The 26,234-nt window shown below is 38.6% G+C and overlaps 1 protein-coding gene across 6 annotated transcripts in view; it reads left to right on the forward strand.

Moving 5' to 3' along the window:
- Window positions 1-26,234, forward strand: part of SLC4A4 (solute carrier family 4 member 4) — a 457,437-nt gene that overhangs the window by 224,894 nt on the left and 206,309 nt on the right. For all 6 annotated transcript variants that reach the window (XM_059385129.1, XM_059385136.1, XM_059385120.1 and 3 more), the window contains 2 exons: window positions 5,182-5,342; window positions 12,452-12,631. In XM_059385129.1, coding sequence (XP_059241112.1) covers window positions 5,182-5,342; window positions 12,452-12,631 — 341 coding nt within the window. The remainder of the gene's footprint in view (window positions 1-5,181; window positions 5,343-12,451; window positions 12,632-26,234) is intronic.

A 26,234-nucleotide genomic window follows, 5' to 3' on the forward strand; every position in this document is an offset into this window, starting at 1 on the left:
TGCCTCTAACTACCTGGCACACAGTCCATGGTCGAGAAATTAGCTTCACCTAAATCCTGTTGGAAGGTTGGAAGGTGATTGTGCCTCCAGAAGTGACTCAGAGTTCTACTAATCTCTAGTTCCCTACAGTATACCCCATTTCAGGACGTTTTTGCAGTGATATCTGATTGCAGTTTATGATGTCTGGTTTCCAGAGATGATAGCCCCCCCCCCCCATTAAAAACTCTCAAACCTATCAGACTAATAAAAGTTTAGTATTAAGAAGGGATTCATTTTTATATGAAAATGTGCTATGACTATTTTTCTGGCTGAGATAAAATTGAGATCTCTGCTTTTCTGTGAAAACCCAAATTCAAAGAATTTTATTCCATAGAGAACTAACCCACTAGCCTTCTCTAGCTTAATGTAATATACACTGGGAGCCCACACCCCCACAGAACACAATACTACCCCTTTTAATGTAGCAGATGATTTAATTTGACCAAAAATATCCTCCATTGATTCCCAGCATTACTGTAGTTTCATTTCTAGTCATGAAGTTCAGGTTAAGCTCTATGTCTCAAAAAATAAATAGAATGGTTCCAATAGTAGGAAAAATATCCTGATTTAAGTCTTGGAAGGCACAGTAGTCATGTAGAAGTATGAACAAGGGGAGTCTTTATTTATGTGAAGTCTGAAGTTCAGCCAACTCTGCCACCCCCTTTTTTCACATCTTTCCCTTGCTTTTCCCTTTCCTACAAATTAGAACTTTGGATTTTTATTGGTTCTTCCAGCATAAAGCACAAATTGAAGACTGTGCAAAGGAGAGAATGATTAGACCTGAGTAGTGTATTTGATCAGTGGAATGCAGAGAATACTCTCTTTTTTTTTTTTTTTTTTTTTTTAAGAGTATTCCTGAGTGTTAGGCTATTTGAATGCTGACATTTAGTAACATAGCAGTAACTATAAGGGAGTAATTGGTATTAGTGAGGAAGCTTTGTGCTCCTTGTTAAGAATTTCTAGGTGGCAAGGCATTAGCTAATAGGTTTATGACATGAACTGGTGAAAGGGTAAGTCATGGTCCAGCTTTGTTGTTGGCCCAAAGCCAAGAAGAAGGGCTACTGCTACCCCCCCCCCCCCCCGCCCCTACCCCAAGCTCTTTCTTTCTTTGAGACAGTGAAGTCTCTGTAAAAATGACTATTGGCTTTCAGTTTTCCTTCAGTGAAGAACAGATGAGTAATGTTGGACTTCACTGTTAGAAGAATATATGTTAAAGGTCAGTCCCCCAATGTGGTTTAGTTTTTGTTCCCAAACCTGGGTAAAAAGGAAAATTGTCACAAGTTTCAACACGACAACTGGCCAGCAAAGGAAAAGGGTATTGATGTTTTAGTTCCAGTGGGACAGCACAGACGAACACGCATTTGTGTTTCTGCTTGGCAGAAAGACCCAGCCTGCCTCTGGAAAACCCGATTCCAGGGCACGACCGCCAAGCACAGACCTGCGTGCTTACCCTGGGAATTCGGAGCGAGATTGCTCTTTTCCCAATCTCCGCCGACTTTTCTGTCTTTTCTCTACCGGATTACTTTGGAACATTCCATTTCAGAACAAGTTTATTTCTTCTGTAAGAAAAAGGCTGCAGGAAAAGGAGTCTAATCATCTATGTAATTATAGGAGTCACATATACTGCTTTGCAGTAAATTTCACAGTTGATCTAGAAATTTGAGAGTTTTTCTTAAAAACATAATTTATCCCAGATACATGCTAGCATTGGCTTATTTTATGTAATGAGGCACTTATTAGTTAGCAAGAAATTTATTCTTTTAATAGTCTTATAGAGTTGGATTATATTCTAGGGCAAAGGTCATGTCTATTTTTCACTGTAAAATTGGCTTGTTTTTCAGTTAGAGGTCTTGTCTTTTCTTAATTATATTTAAATCATATGATTGGAAAGTTGCAAAATTCAGTGACTCCCAGTGGGCCTTCTATTTCGCCAATAAACTAGTGAAATGCTGTTTGGTTGGCAGTCACTCAGGGAGAGTTAAACTGCAGTGTACTTTCTTCTTCTTCTAAGACCTTGAAATAAACTTTACCTAATAAACTCTTCCTCCAAGGTTACAACAGTTTTGTATTTGCAAGCATTTTAAAAAGCTAACTTCTGAAATTAATTTTCCTATAACGTGTCAAGCACCAAAACAAAAGGAAAAGTAGGAAACTTATTGCAATTATATTGTTATTCACAGTCACCATGAAGGGTAGAAAGGAGCTTATAGTACATTTCACAGTAAAAATGTCTTTTTTTTTTTTTTTTTTAAATAATGTAATTACATGGTTCTAAGGCACCTTAACAAATTTGTTGGCACTCGGGTAGGCTGAACTTTGGTACCTTTGCCTTAGCCTTTTCTTTAATGGGTTCTGATTTGAATTGAGTAGTTTTTAGGTTTTTTTCAAATTTGTCCTTGATATGTGAGGAAGATAGACATAGCATGTATCGTTTCTGGAATGAAACTGCATGCAAACAATCTGCTTAAATGGGCAAACCATTACTTTATGTCTGAAAGCATATGTTGGAAGTATACTCTGTTCCTTGAAATCAGAGCAGTGCATTTTAAAGGAATTTCATAGCCATTATCCCAGACTTCCCCTTATGTTGTTAGCTGTGCTATGATATGACATCATCACAACATTCAATATTTACTAACCTCAAAGTGAAATAGATGCTAAAGTGAACTATGAGATAATGCTTATCCCTTAGGAATGTAGATGCTAAGAACCTGGCTAGTTTTGAGATTTTACATTTGCATTCCTTTATGATTAAATCTTGACCTAAAGGGCTGGTATATTCCAGGAGGGTGAGTAATGCTATTCCATAAATCCAAGCTGGTTGGGATTTATGATTTCTAAATGTACTGTTAAAACTTGCTTAAAGTCATATTTAAGTCTAGTCAGGTTGCCTACACTGCAAACTGTGGGGAGGAATGAAACTAATGATTGGTCTTAAGAGAATGAAGTCATTTTGCTCCTTTTTGTTTTTTTAAAGATTTATTTATTTTAGAGAGAGAGAGAGAAAGAGAGAGAAAACACAAGTTGGGGGAGGGGCAGAGGGAGAGAGAGGGACACAGACTCCCCACTGAGAGCAGCGACACAGGCTCCATCTCACGACCTTGAGATCATGACCTGAGCTGAAACCAAGAGTTGGAGGCTTAACCAACTGAGCCACCAGGGTGCCCTACCCCTTCTTATTTATTTAAATTCAATTATACCAACATATAGTACCTCACTACTCTCACCCTTTTTTTTTTTTTTAAAGAAAATTTTATTAAACTTACATAGTTTGGACAGTTGAGAATGATGGCAGAAAAGAGCTGCTGTCACATATGTATGTATTTGGTGATGCAGATTTATGGCAACGGACAGGAAGGGGGGGGGACTCATTCAGTAGAAATAAGAGGGAAGTGAAAGCTGTGTAAAATACTCCCTTTACTGACTTTCTAGCTGGTTTTTATTATTTATCTTGGGTTTGAATCCTATGACCTAAGATTCTATCCTTCAGCTATTAAGAATTCTCTTGGGAATAAAAACAAGGAGTCACTAGACTCTTTATAGATAACATCCTTATATGTAATCCTGACATGGTTTTATGTACTATAGAATATTTTAATATACTAGAGTATTATGGTGAGTAATAAATTATAACATCAAATATAAATATGATTCACTATGATGTATACCTGAAACTAGGTATACATCATAGTGATATATACCTGAAAACTAGGTATTTTATGTCAATTACTTACTTCAGTAAAAATACTCTTCAAATTTATTTTATTTTACTTAAAGCTTTTATTTTAATTCCAGTTAGTCAACATGCAGTGTTGTATTAGTTTCAGGTGTGCAGTACAGTGACTCAGCACTTCCTACAGCAGCGGGTGCTTCTCAGTCACAAGAGTATTGAGCTTCATTAAAATTCTGAATTTTCTTTGACTCTATGGCTGATCTCTTGATCTGTTTTCACTCCTGGTTCTACTAATTTTTTTTTTTTTTTGCCTCCTCTGTGGGTGGTGAGCAGTCTATAAATAATACCTTATGTAGAGCTTCCTCTGATCTCTGCCCTTTGTTCTCATCTTTAGTGAGCTAGGTGAGCGTTTAGCTTTTTCTAGGAAAACATTTTTAAATCATTAAACCTGTGGGTGAAGAACGTAGGAAAACAATTTTTTAACCCCCTCTGCATCTTTTTCAATATCTCTCAGATGGTTTGAAGGGAGAGAAAGAAGCATTTTTCTTTGGGTCATAATGAATAACAAAATGATGATGCATTCGTGTTTTCCTTGAGCAGTGTAGAAAGTATCTGCAACAAGTGAGATATAAAGACTGTCCAATGTGTTTTGTTTTCATTTCCATTAAACTTTAAAAAAAAATGCTCTATATTGTAAAGTTATCGAAACATCTAGGAATCTTAGAAAGAAAAAAAAAACTATGAAAGTGGGCTATTTATTCCATTGCTAAGATTAATAGGAGATCTGTTATCGGATAGATGTGTTGTTCATCGAACTTGTGTATGTTTAAACACACATGGAGCCAGACTTGAAGGGTAAAGGTTCCATTAGAATCTCAGGGAGAAGGGAACATGTGTCAGCTGGGAAGTAGAGAGTAAGACATAGGTGCAAGTGCTGGGCCTCTTTAAGTGTTAAAGGGGAATTTTACATTAATCTGACCATGTCATACACCAGGTTTTTCAAATAATTAAGATAAATATTGGTTTGTAACTGATATTTCAACTTACATAAACTTGTCTTGTGAAGTCACAACAGAATTCTCACAATGGTGGTTATTTTTACACAGTGTGGGGTTTCATGGAGAATTTTGAAATGCACATTTTTCCCATGTTATTTTAAAAAATTTAGCAAAATAACCATCTTCGGGATTTCATGGTTACATATAGACAGATATAAAACCAAGGATGCTTCGGATCCTTTTGGTTTATTTTCTTTCTCTCTAATTCCAAGGGAAGGAGAGTCTAGTGACTCTGTTTGGTGTATTTATAAAGGTAATGCAATTAGTGTTATAATAAGCTTTTAAGACTTCACAAAAGGAGACGTTTTGGAAGTGCTTGCTGGTGGGGGTGGAGATGGAGGGGTTGATGTAGCTATTTCTAGAGGAGGTTGGAGTACTTTTAATTGCTGTTCATTAATCTCATGTTCCTAGGTGGATTAAGTTTGAAGAAAAAGTGGAACAGGGCGGGGAAAGATGGAGTAAGCCGCATGTGGCCACGTTGTCCCTTCACAGCTTATTTGAGCTGAGGACATGTATGGAGAAAGGATCTATCATGCTTGACAGAGAGGCGTCTTCTCTCCCACAGTTGGTGGGTAAGTATGTTGTTTTAAGTTTTTATCATTTTTTTTTTAGCTTTACCTAACTGTCTATGGTAGATGAACTATCTCCATTCACGCCGATGGCTTCTAGTGTAAGCAGAGTTGAATATCCTATAACACTTATTTTTGCTCTTTTTTATATTATAAGACAAGTAAGGGTTATCACAGAAGATTTGGAAAATACAGACAAATATTGAGAAGAAAATGAAAAAAAATCCCCCATCGTCCCTCTGTAGCCATTGTTAACATTTGGATGTTTCCTTCCAGTTTTTGTTTCTCGGTCTTCTCTCTCTTGCTTTTAATTTCTCATGTTATTTTTATTGGGAATCATAATGTATATGTCCAGATTTGCATTCACCTCCTAAACTTACTAGGATTAGGTCAATATTTTGAGTAGAGGCTTCTTTGCCCATCCTTGGTTACATTGAATGGGGGACTGAAGACTCGATTTCAAGGATTCCGACCTTGGACATTGCACTGAGCTTCTCTGGGCCTCAGTTTTATCATCTGTAAAATAGGGCTTCAATCCTATGTAAGAATGGAAATCGTCTAATTGCTGGGTTGGGGCTGCTTTTGTAGGTGGAAGTCAGAATCCTTTAACTGTACGGAAGAAAGGTTGTGCGGGGCAAGGAGCCAGCAGAACCTTATGGGTTGGTGACTCAGTCATGTCACATTGGTGTTGAGTGTCAGTTATATAACCACCACAGAGTCCCTGAACCTCATGGTGCAGGGATGCATTGGTCCCATTTGCAATTAGTGTCGTGTAGTGAATGTTAACTCACCACGTTGAGCATCTGGGGCATATGTTACTAGCTCCCGAACAGTAGTCATTGTTTTCATCTTCTGACAAAAGCCTGCCCTAAACTGCCTTATTACCCTTCAGATCCGGGTGTGGAGATCAGGTTTTTCTCAAAAAGAAGTGCAGATTTTCCCTGAGTTTAAGAGTTGCTGGAGTGGAGGGGGCTGGGAAGGAAGGGTGGCTGGGTGACAGACATTGAGGTGGGTCTGTGTTATGGTGAGCATTGTGAATTGTTTAAGAGTGATGACCTGTACCCCTGAAACAAATAATACATTATATTTTAACAATAAAAAAAGAAAAAAGAAAAAAGAAGTGCAGAGGCTCTGTTTGGCATTCCTAGGAAACTTTATTAGCTAGGTGACCACTGGACTTCCATGGATGACTACACTTTCATCTGCAGGGTGACTCCTTTGGGATTATGGGGAACAGGTTGTGGATTGTGGCCCCCTAGAAAGTGGCCATTGTAAAATTCTTGTGTGATTTCAGACTTACTACAAAATTTCTTTGAATATCTATAGCCAGAAGGCTTGCCTATGACGTTTCCGTGTGTGTGTGTGTGTGTGTGTGTGTGTGGTGTGTTTTACAGTGAGAAAGCGATAGCATTTGTATTGGAGGAAAAGATTAGTTGTCAAACGAGGCATGTATCTTTCTGATGTGTATGCATCTGATTCTTGTTCAGAGAGCTTGTTAGTTCCATTTGCAAAGAAGTCCCACACTTTTCATGATCCTGAGCTGCTTAAAGTACAAGTGCAGAAGAGGGAAGGGCTAATGGGAAGGAACTCGGTGGACAGAATTAATTAGTTCATACACAGATTCAGCAGTGGTGCAAGAGATGCTGCAATGTGCAAGACGCTGTTCTGGGCCCTGGAATTAGGTTTGCAAATCTGTCACTTTGTAAATGGGGTAAGTGTACAAACCGCATCCGCATAGTTAGAAGATAATGTAGGGAATAATCTCTATGTAGAGTTTTTCATATTTGACAAGGCAAGTGAGGCTGAAAATGGATATTTGGACATATTCTTGTGCCCAGGGAAGATGAGTCCATCTACAAAGACAGAAGCAGACAGAAGGGATGGTTTTCTGAGTGATTTATTTTACTTCAGGGGAGATTGTTACTCAAAAAAATATCATGGTTAGCAAAAATCCATCCAGTTTTTTTGAGTGAGAATTGCAATTTGTGTGTGTTTAGACTTTAAGAACTAATCTGGAGCAGAGATGTCTGAAATTAGACAAGTCGAAGAAGTAAGTCGGTATTCGTGAATGCTGGGTAAAATGGAAATTAAACTTGTGAGTGGGCAACATGTAGGCAATCTCAGGAGAGAATATGTATTGTGGTTTAAGGGTCACTAGAAAGGTCCCAATATAAGAAAGGAGGACTTGGGCTTTTCTGTACAACCGCCTTTTGGGTCTTTAGTACCAGCAAGAGCCATCTGAAGGAGCTTCTGCTCCTCAGCAGTTGACTGATCCTTTCCATGCACTAGAAGAGAGAATCCCACATTGGACTGGAGCCTTGTGAGCCAATGGCCAAAGAAAGAGGTTCTGGTCACTATGTTTAAGAAAGTTTCCTTAAGCATGTTCAGGTGTTCCTTTCATTTTCCACTGCTTTGTATTACCAGTTGTGGACTTTTTCTCTAACCACCATCTCTTTACTTTTAAAAGTTGGCATTATATTTAAAAATCAGATACCACCAGGTCCGTTTGAAGCACCACCACTCTCATTCTGGATCTGAGAATACAGAAAAACAATTCAGAGGCAGATAACATACATTAGAAGCAGAAGGGGGGGGGGGTCAGGTCAGACTTGCAGGAGTGGAGAGAGCAGGTTTGGAAGAATGTCATTGTCTGAAAAAAATATTTAATAATCCTCAAAGAATCAAAGCCTTGCAGAGGGTTAAAACACCTGGAGGAAAAAAAAAACCCCTAATTTCATTTTAAATGATAGAAAAAATAATTATTGTCATTATTTATTTGGTTATTAAAAAATCCTTTTCTAGCAGAGGCTGAAATGGTTGTTTTGTTCGGCATCATGCTGAGAATTTGGAGTTGAGAATCTCTAAGGTGCGTCTCCCCCTCCCTCCCATTTTTACCTCCACAAAAGAGAAGAAAAAGAAGTAATAGTGGGTGTGATGATTATACAAACAAACAGGAGCATGGTTTTTCTCTTGCGTTGCATTACACCTGCTCCTCCTTCTCAGGGCCCGAGAGGCAGCCTCCCTCTGCAGGTGCAGCGCCGTCCCCACGTGACTGCTGAAGCAGGTGTGCCGCTCCTGCTTCCACACAGCCCCCTTCTGACTCTCCTCAGGACATCTCCTTGTTTTCTTCATGAAGAACCCCTTTTGAATGCTGCTAAAAGAATTTGTTTTTAAAGTGATTAAAGGATAAAACAACATTTTCATGGGTTATTTTAATAGCTCGATTATTACTATCATCATTATAACCCTACAATTAAAGAGTGCCATTCACATAAGAAGGCAAGTACGTGCGAATTTTCCTGGCCTCCTAAGTTAAAAAAAATGATAGGCCATTTCAGGTATTTTATGATGATGGGAAACGGATTGGGAAAATGTAGCTCTATGTTTGGAGTTCTCATTTTTATATTTAAAGGTATTCCTTAGCTGTGCATGTTGGCAGATGTATTAGTCATGTTGTTTCTTGCTTTTAACACCTTTTATATTTTCAAAATGGCAATGTATCTATTTTTTATCACAAAACTAATACGTGCTCATTTTTAAGTAATCCAGAAAATTAGAACACACAGACATCAAAATACTATCATTCACAGCTACATTCTGGCAGTTTTTCTGTACATCACTGTTTACACATATGAAATTTATTTTATAAATGGGATCTTACGATAACACTTTAATTTGACCTTTTTAACTTAAAAACTTAAAATGAATTTCTTTCCATGTGATGAAATACAAATGTAAACATCATGTCGATATCTGCAAAATATTTAGCATTGGGCATTTAAATTGTCTTCAAGTTTTTATTTTAAAGAATACCGTAAGAGACTCTTAATCTCACAAAACAAACTGAGGGTTGCTCCGGGGGGTAAGGAAGTAGGGAGAGGGGGGCGGGGTTGTGGACCTTGGGGAGGGCGTGTGCTATGGTGAGTGCTGTGAAGTGTGTGAGTCTGAGGGTTCACAGACCTGTACCCCTGAGGCAAATAATACATTATATGTTAATAGAAAAAAAAAAGAGTAGAAGTGAACATTTTTGTTATACTGTGGTGAAGTTGTGTATTTTTTTAGTGTAGATTTCTAATGGTGAAATATCCAGAGAGTTTGAACATATTAAAGGGTTTTGTTTACATGATTTGCCAAGTGGCCCTCAAGAAACATCATGCTAGTTATTACTGCTGTTGTCATATGCGGTTGGTTCCCTACGACACCCCCCCTTCCCGTCACTGTGGATTGCTTGTTTTCCTTTTGCTACTTTGATAGATTTATAAAATCTCATAGTTGGTGATATTTATATAATTTTTTTTTTGGTCAGAGAGAGTAAGCACAGGCAGAGTGGCAGGCAGAGGCAGAGGGAGAAGCAGGCTTCCTGCTGAGCAAGGAGCCCGATGTGGGACTCGATCCCAGGATGCTTGGATCATGACCTGAGCTGAAGGCAGCCGCTTAACCAGGCATCCCTATATAAATTTTTTTTTAAATTGCCTTTGTTAGTCCTGAAGTTTAATCTTTCTTGGGCCTTGTATTTCCAAAATGTTTGTCACTTCGGGCCATTTTTTTGTTGCATGAATAACATTTTGTTGGCTTGTAGAAGCTCTGGATATATAGGGTTTTTTTTTTTTTTTTTTTTTTTTTTTTTTTGTCTAGAGCTTTAAAGAAAAACACTTTGTGATATGGAAAAAGATGTAAACTGTGAGTCAGAAAATGGGGCTCTACTTGGGGGTTTTTGCCTCTCTCTCACCCTCTCTCTTCCCATCTGCACAAGAGGTTGCAAACTTGGTGTTTCCCAAGGTTTCTTCCGGCTCTGCTCTCATATACAGTTGGCACGCTCTCTCACAATTGGTAGTGTTTGTGGGATTTTGAACACTGAAAGCTTAATTTCAGTGTAACTGTGAAATGTTACTGCCCCCACTTTCCTTGAAAGGTTTTATAGTTTGTGCTTAAAAAGATCGCTGTAAAGTGGGCCGTTTTATGGAAACTTAATGAAGGGCGTGAGCCACGCAGATGTCTTAACCTGTTCTAACTGGTGATTTCCAGGCATTAGTAGCAGAGGGCCGGCTGTGCCTATGCATGGGTAGGCTTGAGATTACAAGGGAAGGCAAGCATAGTGGGAGGCCCTGCCAGGGAGGCTAGATAAGGAGCACTTTAATCCACAACCCTGGAATTAGAGCAGGAGCTTGATAACTTGTGCCGCAGATATGCTGGGGCTGTTTGTTTATTTTTATGGCTCTTCCATAAAATGGACTTCCACACTGAACAAGACTTCAAGGGAAAGCAGAGGAGTAGCACCTAATTATTTTACTGTGGAGCAAGAGGGTTAACTGTAATTATAGGATTAGTTCTAAGAGTTTCACTGAGAGGGGTTTGTGCAGTTAAACACACTCAGAGCTAAAGGCCACTCTCAAACCAAAACATTCCTATGGGAGAAACTCCCTGCTTTGTGCAAGCTTCCCACCAAGTGGCCCAGTGTTAGGTGACATTTATGGCCTCTGTGTAAGACGTGTGACGGAAAATCCTGGATTCAGCCTCTGCTTGGCTGCCAAGTAGCTGACTGTATACCATGGACGTCGTCTGTGTCTAGCTGTGGGCTGTCAGGCCAGTTCTTCAGGGGCTTCCTGTTAAGATGGGCTTCCTTGAGATACAGGTGTTCCCCAGCGGAGCCCCCGGAACATCTCTAACTTCTCTCAGGAGATGTTGTTATCCTGCCAGCTCCCATCACTTTTTTCACCAGACTTTATAAGAGAAGTTTTTGTTCTTATCTCCCCTTTTTAAAAAAAAATTATTTATTTGAGAGAGAGAGAGCATGAGAGGGAAGAGGGGAGGGCATCGGGAGAGGGGAAGAATCTCAAGCAGGTGCCATGCTGAGCACGGAGCCCGCCACAGGGCTTGGTCCCAGGACCCTGAGATCAGGACCTGAGCTGAAATCAAGAGTTGGAACCTTACCACTGGAGCAGGTGCCCCTCTCATCTCCACTTCTGTATACTGGAACTTTGCCAGGAAGAGAGTGTTGAGGTGTGCTAGATGCACTCATGTACCTGAAAAGGTAGGCATGGAATCTGCTCATTGCTCTGGTTCTGTGCCGGGGATGAGAGCTCCACACCACCCGTGTACAGTGGTGAGGCAATGTCCTGTCATTGCATATCTCGTGTGGGTTCTGTGACGATTCTGCCTGAACCCTGTTCTGGACAGAGGAAATGTCGACCTGTCATGTGACATTAGAGAAGGATGCGCCAGGCTCCATTTCTGCCATCCTGTCGACATGCCAACTTGTGAGAAAGAGGATTTCTTCTTTTAGAGTAAAATGTGTCCTTCAGCAGAGCCACCCATGGAGCAATTTCTGTGAAACACGGTTATCTTTTCCAATTAAAGCCATTCTAAAAACAAGAACGAATAGAAATTATAACCTTTTTGTGGTAAGACTAAAATTTTATATTAAATTCTGGTGAGTTTATTTTTAAAATGATTAATGGAATATATTGAAAAGGCTTTTGTTGGATCCAAACAAGAACAGCCTCCCTTTTTAGAAAAGATGAAGGCATAGTTTTATAGTTTAGTCTTTCACTGGATTAATTGGTGTTCAAATAACCTGATATGGGGAGCAGTATTCTTTTCTTTTCCTTTGTTTTGTAAGGAAAATACATCATTACAGAAGAATTTGGAAACTAGATCTAAAAAATCAGTATTGTCACTACATTAAATTTTGCATATTCTTTTCAATTTTTTCTTTTATCATTTATATTTCTGGCACACTTGCTATGATAGAGTACATGAAATTTTTTAATCTTTCTTTTTTTTTGCTTAATTGAGAAAATGTAAATTACTGACTTACTGTGTTACTCCTAGAAGAATGTGATTAATGTAAATTCACTATTAGCTGCGATTGAAAAAAAGGACAAGATGATTCTTCCTCTCCAAACATAAAATTCGTAGTGGAGTATTTATAACTTTCTCATTAACACCAGAATCTCTGTGTCCCGTATCTTTACCCCCACACAAAGATTGAAGTTGCAAATTTGGGAAATATCATGTTGGTTGTAAGTTTGAAGATGATATCCGTAAAGTTGGGGTAAAAAGTTTAACTTCGTGATCTTGTGACTGACTTTTGCTTTTTGTTTTTGTATCAGAGATGATTGTTGACCATCAGATTGAGACAGGCCTATTGAAACCTGACCTTAAGGATAAGGTGACCTACACTTTGCTCCGGAGGCACCGGCATCAAACCAAGAAATCTAACCTTCGATCCCTGGCTGATATTGGGAAGACAGTCTCCAGTGCAAGTCGGATGTTTACCAACCCTGATAATGGTAATGCAGGGCCAAACAGCTGCCAGGTTCTCCTACCTTTCTCTCTCACCTTCACTCCATCTCGCGTCATTTGTCCTTTCTACTCCGCTCCATGTTCTTTCCTCAAGTTCATATGCCACAGCCATTTCCTAATGAGACTTTTATCCAGTTGGGCAGGTCTGCGGTCCTGTTGGAAAGATTTCAGCAGTTGCTAAGGCTGCAGATGTCAAGATGCCTCGCTTGCTCCCGTATACGTCTAGTCTGATTGAGATGGTCTGGTACTACCACTGTGGTGAAACAACTGAATATTACAGATGAGTCATCAAACTCAGAGATTTTTGAGTATATCAAGGAACATGCTTTTGACTTGTGGGTGTGTGAGAATTAGGAGGATAGATTGAGATATGATAAATGCTCTGAATTCTAGTATCATAAAGGGTTTGCTAGGTATGTGAGATGGTGTCTACTCTATAAATCATTATTTATCCAAGTAAGGCTCAATATTACATTGATTACTTAATAAAGTCTAGGCCTACAAAAAAAAAAAGAAAAAGGATCATATGCTCTTCTGTTATATGATAATGATGGTTAGATGTGAGAATAATTATTCAAGGTGGGACACTATCCCACTGTATAGTAATAGGAAAGGTTCTGTGTGTATTTGTACTCTGTTGCGTTCAGCAGAGTTTTCTATAAAGTATCTATCTTTTGTATCATTGTCTTTGTTTCAAATACATTTCATGGTTGTATTTAATCTGAGAAGGGGAGAAGTTTTTTTCCAGGAAGTATGGAAGATAAAAGCATACGGAAAGTGTTGCTAAACATGGGGCTGGTCGAACCAGGTCTCTCTCCTTCCACCTTGATCTTTTTTAGTACTAAGAGAAATGAGTAGATAAGGGAGCATCTAATTCATTGTCTTCATCTGTACTTTCAGAACAGGGTAAAGTATTTTGCCATGGGAAATGTGGACTAAATGAATTGTATAAACGGAATTCTAACTTAGCCACTCCATTTCTGGAAATTGAGTTTTCTGACTTAATATTAAAACTAATGGTTGGCTGGAAGAGAGCTAACTGTTAGCAAACTTTCTCTGGTGTATTTTTGAACCACTTTATTATTGTACTTTCTTAATGAGTGTCTAGTCATTAAGTAGAACCAAATGAAAGGTTCAGTTTTATTGAACGACTTATACATTGATTTAACTGCTACCATAAATATTTTAAAAAGCAAAACAAGTTATAAATAAGTACTTAAATCAGAAGTGCTCTTTATAAAAAACAGTCACAAAAAGAAGAATCTAATCTAGACTATTCCTACTATAGTTGCTATCATTACCTGGCTTATTGCTGTTGACTGAAATGTTTTATTTTTTTGTGTATGTCTTTTGCTTCTTTCTTTTTTTTCAATTATATTTTTGAAGAGCTTAATGGCTGGAAATGTTATGGGATGAACAATGGGTTATAACTGATGTCACAAATACTTCATTTTAAAAGGGGCCCTGTTTTAAAAATTATGGCAACTAAAGTAAAAGTCTTGTCTTTCATGTATTATTTTTTTTCTTATCCTCTTCTTCATTTAAATGAAATTCTATGATTTGGAGATTAATTTTTTTTTTTATCCTGAAGTTGGTACTTACCATTAAAGAAGCAAGAAAGTGCATTGTTTTCAAGTATTGCTATATATGCAAATTCAAATATTGCTGTATTTGCAAAGAGAAGTGGAATGAATACGGCAGAATGAGGGTGCCTTCCACCAGTCTGGTCTGAGCTCCCTTTTCATGAAGTGGAGACAGAGTAGAAATTAAGAACAAGTGGATCTTAAGGCCAGTATTTTGTGTTTTAGGAGAAAGTATTGGGTTGTGGAATACTACTGATATGTTGATATCATCCATCATCCAATCTTTTATTCTATCAGATCTTTGTACTTCAGAGCAAAGTTGAAATTGCCTTTGTCATTACCTTTCACTTGTGAAATCTTATACATGCTGGGCGGAAAGCAAATAGGGAGCACAATCAGTTCTTCCTTCCCAGCTCTTCAGCTGGGCAGCTTACACCCTGACGCGTGGAACATGATTAGCCTTTTTAAACATGTTATTATTGGCCTTTGTGATACCTCACTCCTTTTAAATATCCAGAGGCAAGATTTGACATTGAGAGATTCTATAGTAATGACTTTCATGTACCTCTAAGGTGCATTATTATAAATTATCAGATGGCAAATTTTGGGTTTTTCTAAAAGTGTTTTTTCTTAACTTGAAAGTTTATACAGTTATTTTTATATGTTAAGGTTTAATCTGATTATCTTTAACAACTATGAAATGTCCTTAGAATAAATTTCTAAAACAACTATGTAGCTGCAGCTACTGTTTTAATAAATGAGAATCTTACATCTATTGATGTTGGAACTAGATTCTAATACTGTAAGCCCATGTAAAAACTAGATAAACTTAGTTACTTCAGTCTTCTATTGTAGGTGAGAAAATAGATGTTGTTTGCTTTAGCTATAATAGATACAGTGCAATTAATAGCTGAAATTTATGGAGATACTTTAGAATTGGAATTTTTTTCATTTCCGAGTGGTATGCTGGAGCTAGTTCTGTCTACTCACAACAGCCAATCAGGAATTTTGTGAACCAGTTGCTTAAACACAGCTACCATTAAAAGTTAAATTATGTACACATACCATTAAATAATGATATTAAAAACAAAGGTAATTCCTCAAAATTCATCATTTCCTACTTATTTTATTTAACTGTACTGGAGTTTACACTCTTTGTGTTGTTAACATCTGTTGTGTTTGTATGGTGGAAATACAACAAAATGATGTTCAGTTAGTCACCTCCTTCCCAGCTCTGTGATCAGTGACTTCATTTGGGTAACTTGATATAAGACATGGTGGTAGCACTTACACTATAGAAATCAGCAAATTCAAATCAGGGCCTGATTTATTGTTTTGTCACTTGTCTAAAGGCTTTACAAAGTGATGGAGAAAATGTTAACAGTGTGGATTAAATGTAAGTGTGTAGTGTCTATGGCCATTGCCTAGTCAGCTTGAGCTTTTAACAAATTACCATAAACTGGGTGGCTTAAACAACAGGCATTTATTTCTCATAGTTCTGGAGTCACAAGGGAAGTCCAAGATCACGGTGTCACAGATTTGCTTCTTGATGAGGACCCTCTTCCTGGCTTGTAGATGGATGTCTTTTCATTGTATCTTCACATGGCAGAAGGAAATCTACCCTCTTTCTCTTCTCTCCTTTCATAAGGGCATTCATAGCATTCATAGCATTCATGAAGGCTCTGTCCTCATGACCTAAGTTCCTCCCAAAAGCCCCACCACCTACTATCACATTGGATGGAAGAGTTAGGGTTTTAACATAGGAATATTGGGAGGGTACAAACATTCAGTCCAAAACAGCTTTTAAAATGCAGAGAACACAAAGGATCCTGAAAATGCTTGGCCCGGTATTCAAAAACTATTATCCAGGTTTAGCAAAGGAGTCACCTGCATCATTGAGGAGTGAGTGAAGTCTGACATATGTCTTCATGGTTTCACTTTTGTCCTACTTGTTAACATATATGATAATGGATGTTCAACAAGGATTTTGAGTTGCAACTGTGTTTGGTTGCCAGTTGCAACCATAAGTTGGCTATTGCTGAAAGAGTTTGATAAAAACTAACAAAGAGCCAACTGACTATATGTAATTTACAATAGAGTATTATATATATTATTATTCCTTGTATATGTGCTGCCTGTCCTTTATATCAATAAAAATTACTACACACAGAAGTGCTCACGAGCATACACATGCCTTTTCCCTGAAGAGCTGGTTTTCTCCAATATTTAGCAGTACACCCACTAACAGCCCAACTACTGTCTCTCCATAGCTAAAGATTAACTCTTATTTTTTAGGGTCCTGATGTAGCTTTGTGTTTAAGATGATTTAGTGTTTTTAAGAAGAACTGGAAAACATTTTCATTTGTAATAAATCAGGAAAGAATCAGGCTAGCTTCCAAAGTGTTAATTATTGTGAAATTACTACTTGTCTGAGACATCTGTGAGTTCTGATGGACATGTCTTCCAGGTACTAAATTTTAGGCAAGTGCTGTGATTTCATAATATATTAATTGAGGTATTTCTGTGGGGTTAGTGTTAGGTTTTCATTTCCTTTGGTGCTTGATTTCCCTTTACCCACTCTTTTTCTTACTATTACTTTAGTTTGAGTCATATGAAATTGCCATTTTGTAGGTAAAATAAAGTTGACTGTCAGCAATTTCATACAGCTCTACTTAATAATTTGGTTTGAGATACTTAGAAAATCTATATTATTATAGTTTACTATGGAAGAATAACCAGTAAGCCTAGGAACATTCCTTGGTAGTATTTGAAAATCAAGTAAGATGTATTTCATTTGCTCTTTATTAGAAAGTAAAAAAAAAAAAAAAAGTTTATACTTAATTGGTATGTATTCAAAATATTTAGTGTGATGTTTATGACAAGGTTACCTGATCACTGTCTTAAAGAATCATGGTTTGTAGAATGATCTGATTTTTAAAAAAAACATCACTTACCATTTCAATGGGTACTTTTGAAATGTGGTGTCTAAGCTTATAAGAGATGAATGAGACCTGACTTAAGCACGAAGACCAACTAGGTACCTTAATTCGTGTATTCAGCTTGCACCACCTTTGTGGAAATTTGGTCAATGCCAGTATCAGTTTGTCCCATTCTCCCTCCCTCCCCTGGCCTCCAGCGTCTTCAATTTTTTTTTAATCCCTAGACTATCATAGAAACCTGTTCCTTACCCTCCATTGTCTATAAATGCACATGACTTTTCCTAAAGTGACTTTGGTTATCTAGTTAAACCTAGACTATGAATTTCATTTTATTTCCCAGTCCAATTTCATGACCCCATTTTTCTTTAGTTTTTTTTTTTTTAAATAAAAAGTTAGAAAGGTATTTTAGTATGTAGTTCCCTGTCTGTAAAACAGATAATGAAAATTAAATGAGATAATATATGTAAAATGTTTAAAGTGGTGACTGGCACATAGTAATCAATTACTCCACAAAGTACAATTAAGGGAAAAAAATCTCATATTGAGTAAGAGCGGTTTCTGGAATGATATTTGCTCTGTAGCTTATTATTTGGGAAGAGACCCGTGGATACAGTGCTGAGTTATCTCCTCTGCCCTTTGGTATTGGTAGCTAATCCCACATGGGATGTAAGTGAGAAGGAAGCTCTTTCCTATCACAGTCCCTTACAAAGAGTCTTTCTCCCTCATTCATTTTACTCTTTGCTAAATGATTGTCAGGGAAACCCTAAACCATACTGAGAATCCAAGACTTGCTTAAGCTGCTCCAGCAGGTAGGTGAGGGGTAGGACAAGGTGGCAGCTCCAGGACTAGGGTAGCTGGCTCTGGCGCCTCACACTGCTTCCTCCATGTTTTTTCCTGTCTGTGCTGTGGCCTTGATACTGAGAGAGATCCAGGGCTTGTTCCTCATTGAGCCTCTGGATTTTCTCTTCAGTTTGCCACTTTTTTTTTTCCTGTCAGATGTGAGAACTGCGATCTGCTTGTTCCCACCCCTTGGTGCCATCACTTACTTTCTCACTGGACTCCTCTCTTCACTGTTGCTTCCCAGGCCGCTGCTGCTTCCTCGCTGGCTCTCACAATGCTTCTTCTGACAGAAGCACACAGCACCTTTAGATGTTTAAAAAAGTGTCCTCTAGTGCTGTTACCTACAGTTCTAGAGTCTGTGGTTAGCAAACAAAGAACAGACAATGGAAAGAAATCTTTTTTTTTTTTTGTTAATAGTAATTCTCGGCCCCATTGAAATATAAGTGGGATTAGCTAGGCTCTTGTTGCTTTGGATCTGATTTGAGATTAGGCGTATTCAAGCTATTTGGTTTGGCTGTTAGATCAAGCTGCCTAGATACTGGCACCAGAAGATCTGGCCCGGACCACCGCCAGGTTTGGCAGCTTTCTCGGTCCCTTTAGAAATTCTTCGCTTTTTGTCTGGGTTTTGGATTCTGGTTTGTCCCAATTGTTTCTGGTTGGGTTGTTCTACTTCGTAGCCCTCCTTTCCCTGTACCCTTGAATTCAGACCTGGTCCCTGAATCAATGGGTAAGGCAGGCATTTCTTTAACTTCCCTCAGAGGTTCTGTTCCTTTGAAGCAGGCCATCATGTTTCTCCAGTTCTGAGACGGGTCAGTCAACATTTTGTTTCTCAGGCTCACATCACCTTAAAATGAGAGTCCTCTTCCCAGGTGCTTTTCTGCATACAACCAGCTCTCTCCCAAATCCAACAGCACATATCCATCTGTTTTGTTCAGGGCTCTAATTCTGCGTTCATTTGCACAGCACAGATGAATGTCCTGGCGAGAACCCAGCGAATGATCGAGCTCTTCTCAGCCTCACTTTAAATGAACCAATCCATGGACAGTTTCTAGAAAACTACCTCAATATACCTTCATAAGAGTAACTTAATAATAGTAGTATTTCCCGTTCATCTATCAGATACCACTCATTTCTTTTCTCTTCCCTAGGCAAGTGACTGATCTTCCAGATTTATAGTGTTCAGATCTCTTTTTTTTTAATATTTTATTTATTTACTTGACAGAGAGATCACAAGTAGGCAGAGAAGCAGGCAGAGAGAGAGGAAGGAAAGCAGGCTGCCGGCTGAGCAGAGAGCCCGATGCGGGGCTCGATCCCAGGACCCTGGGATCATGACCCGAGCCGAAAGCAGAGGCTTTAACCCACTGAGCCACCCAGGTGCCCCTAGTGTTCAGATCTTTAAATAAACGATAACACATTTTTTTTCCCCAGGAGTCTTTTTCACCCAAGTATTTGTTGGTCTGTTCTGCTGTTTATGGCAATGAAGAGTCAGGCTTAAGAGATGTAATACTAGTGAGTATTTCGTTTTTGACCTTAAAGTCCTATTTTATAATCTTCTTCTTGGAGACATGAACCATCTTTTCTGAAGGCTTCATGCTAGTGCTGGACAAATACTTACTAGTAGTGCTATGTTGAGCAATGTTCGTAATATCTTTGGGCCTTATTCTTTAAATCTGTAAGTAAAGGTGGTAGTGTCTTATCCTTTTCATACAACCAGGAGTGGGTGAGATCTTTTTGTGAAAAGTTCTTAAGAATCAGAATGTGAGATACCACTGTAAGGAATGGCTATTCAGAAATTCTTAAAGAAGCAGATTTAATGCCTTTTACATGTAAAACCAAGGACAGACTCAAGTCACCACCATTATTTTGTACTCTGTTATCTTTTGTGCCTCATTTTTTTTTCCCTCTTACTACTCCGTAAATGAAAACATTCTTGGAGTTTTATTTTTAAAGCAGTATTGCTTTCATTATCAATTTTAGAGATGCCAAATAATACATAATGAGGTGTCCCTTGTGGGCTTTCTAATATTTGCAATTCGCATATGAAGATTGAGCAATATGTCTGAGCAAGGACAGTTGTTAGCTATTAATAAATAATATATGTATAACAGGAAGTTACCATGAAATAAACATATTTTTGCATTTTATCAGTTTCTGGTCTCTGATGGAGTAAAGGAATGGAATGATTCTCTGTGTCATACCCTACCACATAGGGAAAAGCGATGTACTCAGAGGGCCTTTAGCTGATTTGCTGCTGCCACCACTGGGTAGTTGTCTCAGAGATCTTTGACAGAGATGCATTTGCGAAGTCTTGTTTCCCCCAGCCTCATCTTTCTCTGAGAGCAGATAGGAGAGTAGGTGTAGATCTGGGACCACGTCCTGTCCTCTTCTTTATAAAAGACAGAAGAGGAAAGGCAAGGACAGGAAAATGTGAAAAAGGAGGGAAGGTGATGAGGAGATGTGAGCACCGGGGACTCCTTACCTTGTCTTCCCAAAAGAAAGAAGAGGGAATAAAATTAATGTCTGCCAAGAGTAATTAAGCAAGCTGCATCTACTCAAGGCTAGTTTCGGCACAAATCACAAGGTCAAAAAGGAGATCTGTTCAGGTTTATGAACCTGATAGCTTAAAAATCACATTTTGAATTTGAAGTTGAATTGAATTAGGCCAGCATTTCTGTCTTTGATGTTTCCCAACACCCTCTAGGATGCTGAGCAAAGGACATGTAATTCCATTCCATCAGCGATAGTGGTGGCAGCAGCGACAATAGTATCTCCTGTTAACTGGACCCTCATTATGCACCGGGCGTCGTCCTCCATGATGTTTCTACCGTATACATCATCATTGCTTCTCGGTCTTTTGGCTAAGATCAAGTCTAATGTATATATCATTATTTCTATTTGCATAAGAAAAGCCTGAGCTCTGAAATGTAATACAATTTGCCCAAGCTTAAAAATATGGAGGAACCTAGCGTGTTTAATAACAATGTGCTGATTAAACTACAAAGGGCAATGAGGGTCTGTAACCATAGTTTATTTCCCACACATCAGTTGAGCCCAGGTCTTTTTGTGTAATAATGTGATGTTGAAGGGATCTAGAAGACAGTCTACGTCTAGGCAGGAATACGCTCCAAATGTGGCAGTTGGATGTCTTTATTGGCTCTCTAAATGGAGATTTCTAGGCAACATTTCATGTGTACACAGGTGAAATGCAGCTATATTCTTGGGTTAAACTTTTTGATTAAGTAATTGTGGAACGCATAATACACGCTCAATGACTCCTTTTTAAAAAAATTATTCAGGGGGTCCCTGGGTAGCTCCGTGGGTTAAGCCTCTGCCTTCACTCGGATCATGATCTCAGGGTCCTGGGATCGGGGCCCATGTCAGGCTCTTTGCTCAACAGGGAGTCTGCTTCCCCATTCTCTCTATGCCTGTCTCTCTGCCTATCTATGATCTCTGTCTGTCAAATAAATAAATAAAATATTTAAAAAAATTATTCAAATTCAAGTTAGTTAACATACAGTTTAATATTAGTTTCAGGAAGACTATTTGAACATAGAACATTGCAATCCTAAAAGAGTCCTAAAACTTTAACATGAGTAAAATTTATTTTTTTCTTAATGGGATTGTTTAAAACGCATTTTGCTGGAGAGGTTTTTTGTTTTTTTTTTTAATTTTATTTGCCTGATTTAAGTAGGGATATCCTCACTTGAACTGATTAAGATTGATGGTTTTGGACAAGTTGATCTCAAGGGTAACATGAATCATTAAAAAAATTCTCACCACCACACCTTTTTCTACAGTGTAGATATTGGAAACCATTACTCTGAAATCTTTAAAGCTATAGATCTTTCGATCTTTCCTCATCAAGTCACAATAATATAAGCCAATTTCTACCTTGTTTCTGCCTGGAGTCAAGCGAAAATGATTTAGAAGAGAACATGTAAGATAATAGCAAAGCTAAGTTGTTTATTTTGAAGCTTAAGTGTAGAAGAGGTACAATGAAACCATTATCTGGAAAAGGCATACATAATATGTCATTACCGTGGTATAATTATAGAAAGTTCCGCTCCAGCTTTGGGAATGACTTTTCAAAATTCTATCTTTGAAGTAAATTTGTGAAGAGAAAAGAACACAACACGAAAGGGTTACGGAGTTTGTATCTCTTCCTGCACAGAAGTACACAGAGGGTCCAACAAATCAAAATGTTGGAATTTGCCAACATAAGTAATGGATGCTGTGAGCCTCCCAGTTTTCATGAGAGTAAGCAGCCAGATGGCTCCAATCAGCTTTGCTAAAACACAGGTGCCAAGTCTCTATGGGCAGTTTCATTTTTCATGCCTGTCTTTGGAGCCAGGTTCTTTGCTGCTGTGTGCCAGACTCTTCCACTGCCCCCTTGATGGTGCTGCTCAGCGTCAGCGGAGGCTACGTGTATGCAAAAAGGAGTTTCCAGCTTTAGCTCCCCACAGACAACACACTGACATCTTGGGAGCAGTTGAGGAGAGAGGAGCTGTTGGGGAAGTTTGTTATCAGCACCTGGGTTTCAGACCAGCTGCCTCCCTCTTGCACTCACTTGAGGGGCAAGCCCTGGTATCAGCGTTGAAAGTTGGGTAGCTTCACTCTGCTCAGAAGCTGAAGGATGCGAATGCTCTTGCAGGCTTACTTTGCCCTCACAACCCCTGTCAGTTTTCTTTGACCTGAAATTTCAGTTGGTCCTCACTCAGGCCTAGATAAATGACTGGAGTTGTCCCCCACCTCTCATTTCCTTTAGCTAGGTTGGCTGGAACATTGGCTCTTGAAGCAGATCACTCAGTTGTCAAAAGGAATAGGAGGTGAGACTTGGTCAGCGTGATATTATGTGTTTCTAATTGCCTCCTTCTTGACAAAAGCAATTTTGGAATAATCTCAACTGATTCATTTCCCTTTTTTTCATTTTTCTTAGTGCAATAAAAACTTGCAAAGAAGTTCAGTTATGGGAAACAATTAAAAATTCAGATTGCAAAGAGAAGACATCAGATTTGCCTCAAACAGGTGCTGGCACAGATGGCCTGCTCGCAAGTCCTGGCTTTATTTACAGCTTTTAACACAGACAGATAAATTGACAAAAATGTTTCTAGATTTTATAATGTGCAGAATGCCCAAATTTGGCCCTAAACTTACATTAATTTGTAAATGAGTCCATTCAAAACTTGACCTCCCAAGTCACCGGTAGCCTTAAAGACTCTTTATCTGCCCTATTATTTGTAGAATTGTGTGAATTGATGATCTAATCTTTGCTTTTGGTTGGATAGGCTTTGTTGCCTTATTTACTGACTGTCATATTAAAACTCTCTTAAATCAAATTGGATGTAGTCTGATGGTTAGATATTTCCTATCTCACTGTTCCTTGAAGGGCAATTATGCTGCCTATTTCTTAGTAGCCTTGGACTGAGGTATTTGATGAGAACAGCAGAATAGATGACATGAAGCCCAAATGAAATTATCTTGAGGCAGAAGTTCATGATGCTCTCCAGTTGATGAAAAATATCTAGAGGAACCATACTATGCATTTAGCTTGCATCATTAATCTGTTTGATTTGGTCTAAGATTTGGCATGGGTGCACTGAATATTAAAATTATAGTAAAATCAGTATTAAAGGACTCCAGAAATTGAGGACTAACATGCATTTCTGAATTGGTTCATATTAAGGTGTTGATTTATCTATATCCCAGTCTCATATTTCTGAAGGGCTGAAAAACAGAGGCAACGGAAATTGAAAACCAGTTTGATATTCACCAAGGAAAATATTTCAGAAGTAGAAGTATGAACTGTTGCTTTCTGCATTCCTGTACAAGATCCGTGGAAGGGTCTGTAGGGTAGATCATAAGAAAGACCTTACTAACATAATCCCCCGCCCCCTGTGCTTTACAAAACTGTGTGTAGCTTCCCTCTGTGTGTGCTTGCATGGTGCAAAATTATTAACAGTCTTGATCTTACGTCTTAAGATTAGTATTCGTTATGTAGATCTTTCTTCTCGATACAGTCCATGTTTTGTCTGTTAGAACTGCAGGGCAGATAATTCCCTGGTACTTGGGGAACTATAATGGTTGAATGTACTTTTTTCAAAGCCTTTTCATTCTGTGTTGGGATTTGTTCCATCTAAGGGTCTTGGGAGGGGGTATTTGTGTCGATGTAATATGTCATTGTTCTTCTTTAACTCGCTTGTGTGATTTGCTTTAGTATTTTTTTCTTCTAAATTAACGCTTCCATCCTCATCCTTGCTGTGGCTGCTCATGTGTCCTCCTCCTCCTGTCTTCTGCTTCTGACACTAAAGCCCGCAGCCCGCTTGAGAACTCAGTGCCCTGCCTAGCAACCCGCACCTTGGATGATGACCCCCGAGTGCGGCGCACTCCCAGCGTGGGATGGCTAAGTAAGTCCATGGCTGGGGAGGGCAAGGATGGTGGCGACAGTGGGGAGCGGGAGGGCGTGAAGGTGGGGCTCACCCTCACTGAGGGGCAGTCAAGAATGTCTGAAAGGATGAGCATTACAGATTCATATGATTACTGAGCTATTCCTTCCACCGCCAGAGAGTACAGTAACAATGTATTCTCCAGGTGAGCTGCCATATTGGATTCAAACTGAGTGCCATGAAGATCGTGGAAAGAGTTCCAGACTCAGGGTGAGGCCTGGCACAGGTGGTGCTCCATTCATGCAGTGCTGCTGGGAGCCTTGGTTTCCTGATGGGATGGGCAATCACGATGCTGGGCTCTCCTCTTTCAGAGGATTGTGAGGAGGATCACTTTGGATGAGATCTCTGATCAAAAACATTCAAGTGCTGGGTTGGAGGAAGCACTTAGTGGGTTAATGGACTAAGAAAAAAACAAGTCCAAATTTCCTTTATGGGTAAGAAAGGCAGTAGGCGCCATGGATATAAGATAGAATCTTCTTCTTCTTCTTCTTCTTTTTTTTTTCTTAAATAAAGAGTTTGTTAAGAGACAGGATTTATTATACCTAAAACCAAAAGAGAAAAGAACACGCTATGTAGACTTTTTCCAAATTTGATTATTTGTGATATAAATTTCTTTTACTTGTCAAGAAGCCCACCCATAGTGATATCATTAGGTTTTTAACTCTTTGTTATCATATTTCTTATAATAAACCCATTGATTTATACTTTTTACTCATTTAGCATGAGAAAATTTCATTTTCCTGGGAAGATGAGATGTCTTATTCATATGACCTAATGGGGGAAGTTTTTAGTTCATCTTAGAATAGTGTTTGTTGCACTACATATTTCCAGGAATTTTCTTGGAGTAAATTTGGTATTTTTGGAAACTCTTTTAATAATTTCTGTGTCCCATAGAGATACAAATATATGTACTGCACTTTACAGTGCCAGGCACTGTGCTAGGCAGCGGAGATAAGGAAATGAGTCCCTCTCCTCAGGGGACTGCCTTTCTAATGAAGAAGGCAGAACACAATGGGTAAAATTGTGTAAAATACTAAGTGAAATGACTGAAAATCACATACACACACTTGAGATTATGGGAACATCTGCTTGGCCTGGAAGTTGTGATGGCAGAAGAGGCTTTGGAGGAGAAGATTTTCAGGCTAAATATTAAAGGAGTTTGGTGATAGAATAATAGGGTGAAGGGACCCTTATTGAACTTGTAACTTGGTAATGATTTCTGCTACATATTAGGTCTAAGAAGCCGAAATGTTTTTTTCTTGAATAATAATAATAAAAGTTGCAAACATTAACTTAAACTACTTTTCAGTAATAAACCCTAAGCTAAGTTTTTTGTGTGACAACATTTAATTTTCTGAACAATCCTGTGAAGTGCCTATCATTATTCGTATTTTACAGATGAACACATGGGCCTTAGAGAGGTAAAGTAACTTGCCCAAATCACATGGATTCCAAGTGTCTAGGACAAGTGTTGAACTTTCTCATATGGTAGTTTCATGAGCAATATCTCACTGAACTTAAAGTATAGGAAATTCACATGGTTACATTGCCAAAAAGAGGCACTGATTCCATTATTGATGCTCTCAGACTCACATGATTGTCTCTGCAAGTATCATGCATTCATTCCTTCTGATGAATTTTTTTTTTTTCGGTGATGCCTCTTGGGAAAAAATAAATTCAGATATAGAAGTTTAGTCATTGGGGTTTGGAGTCAGGCAGAATTGGGTTTGAATCCTTGCTGGCATCCTGACTTTGGGCAAGTTACTTCTCTACTATAAATTTGGG

This window comes from Mustela nigripes, chromosome 1 (genome assembly GCF_022355385.1).
Source record: "Mustela nigripes isolate SB6536 chromosome 1, MUSNIG.SB6536, whole genome shotgun sequence".
In the NCBI taxonomy this organism is placed as follows: Eukaryota; Metazoa; Chordata; class Mammalia; order Carnivora; family Mustelidae; genus Mustela; species Mustela nigripes.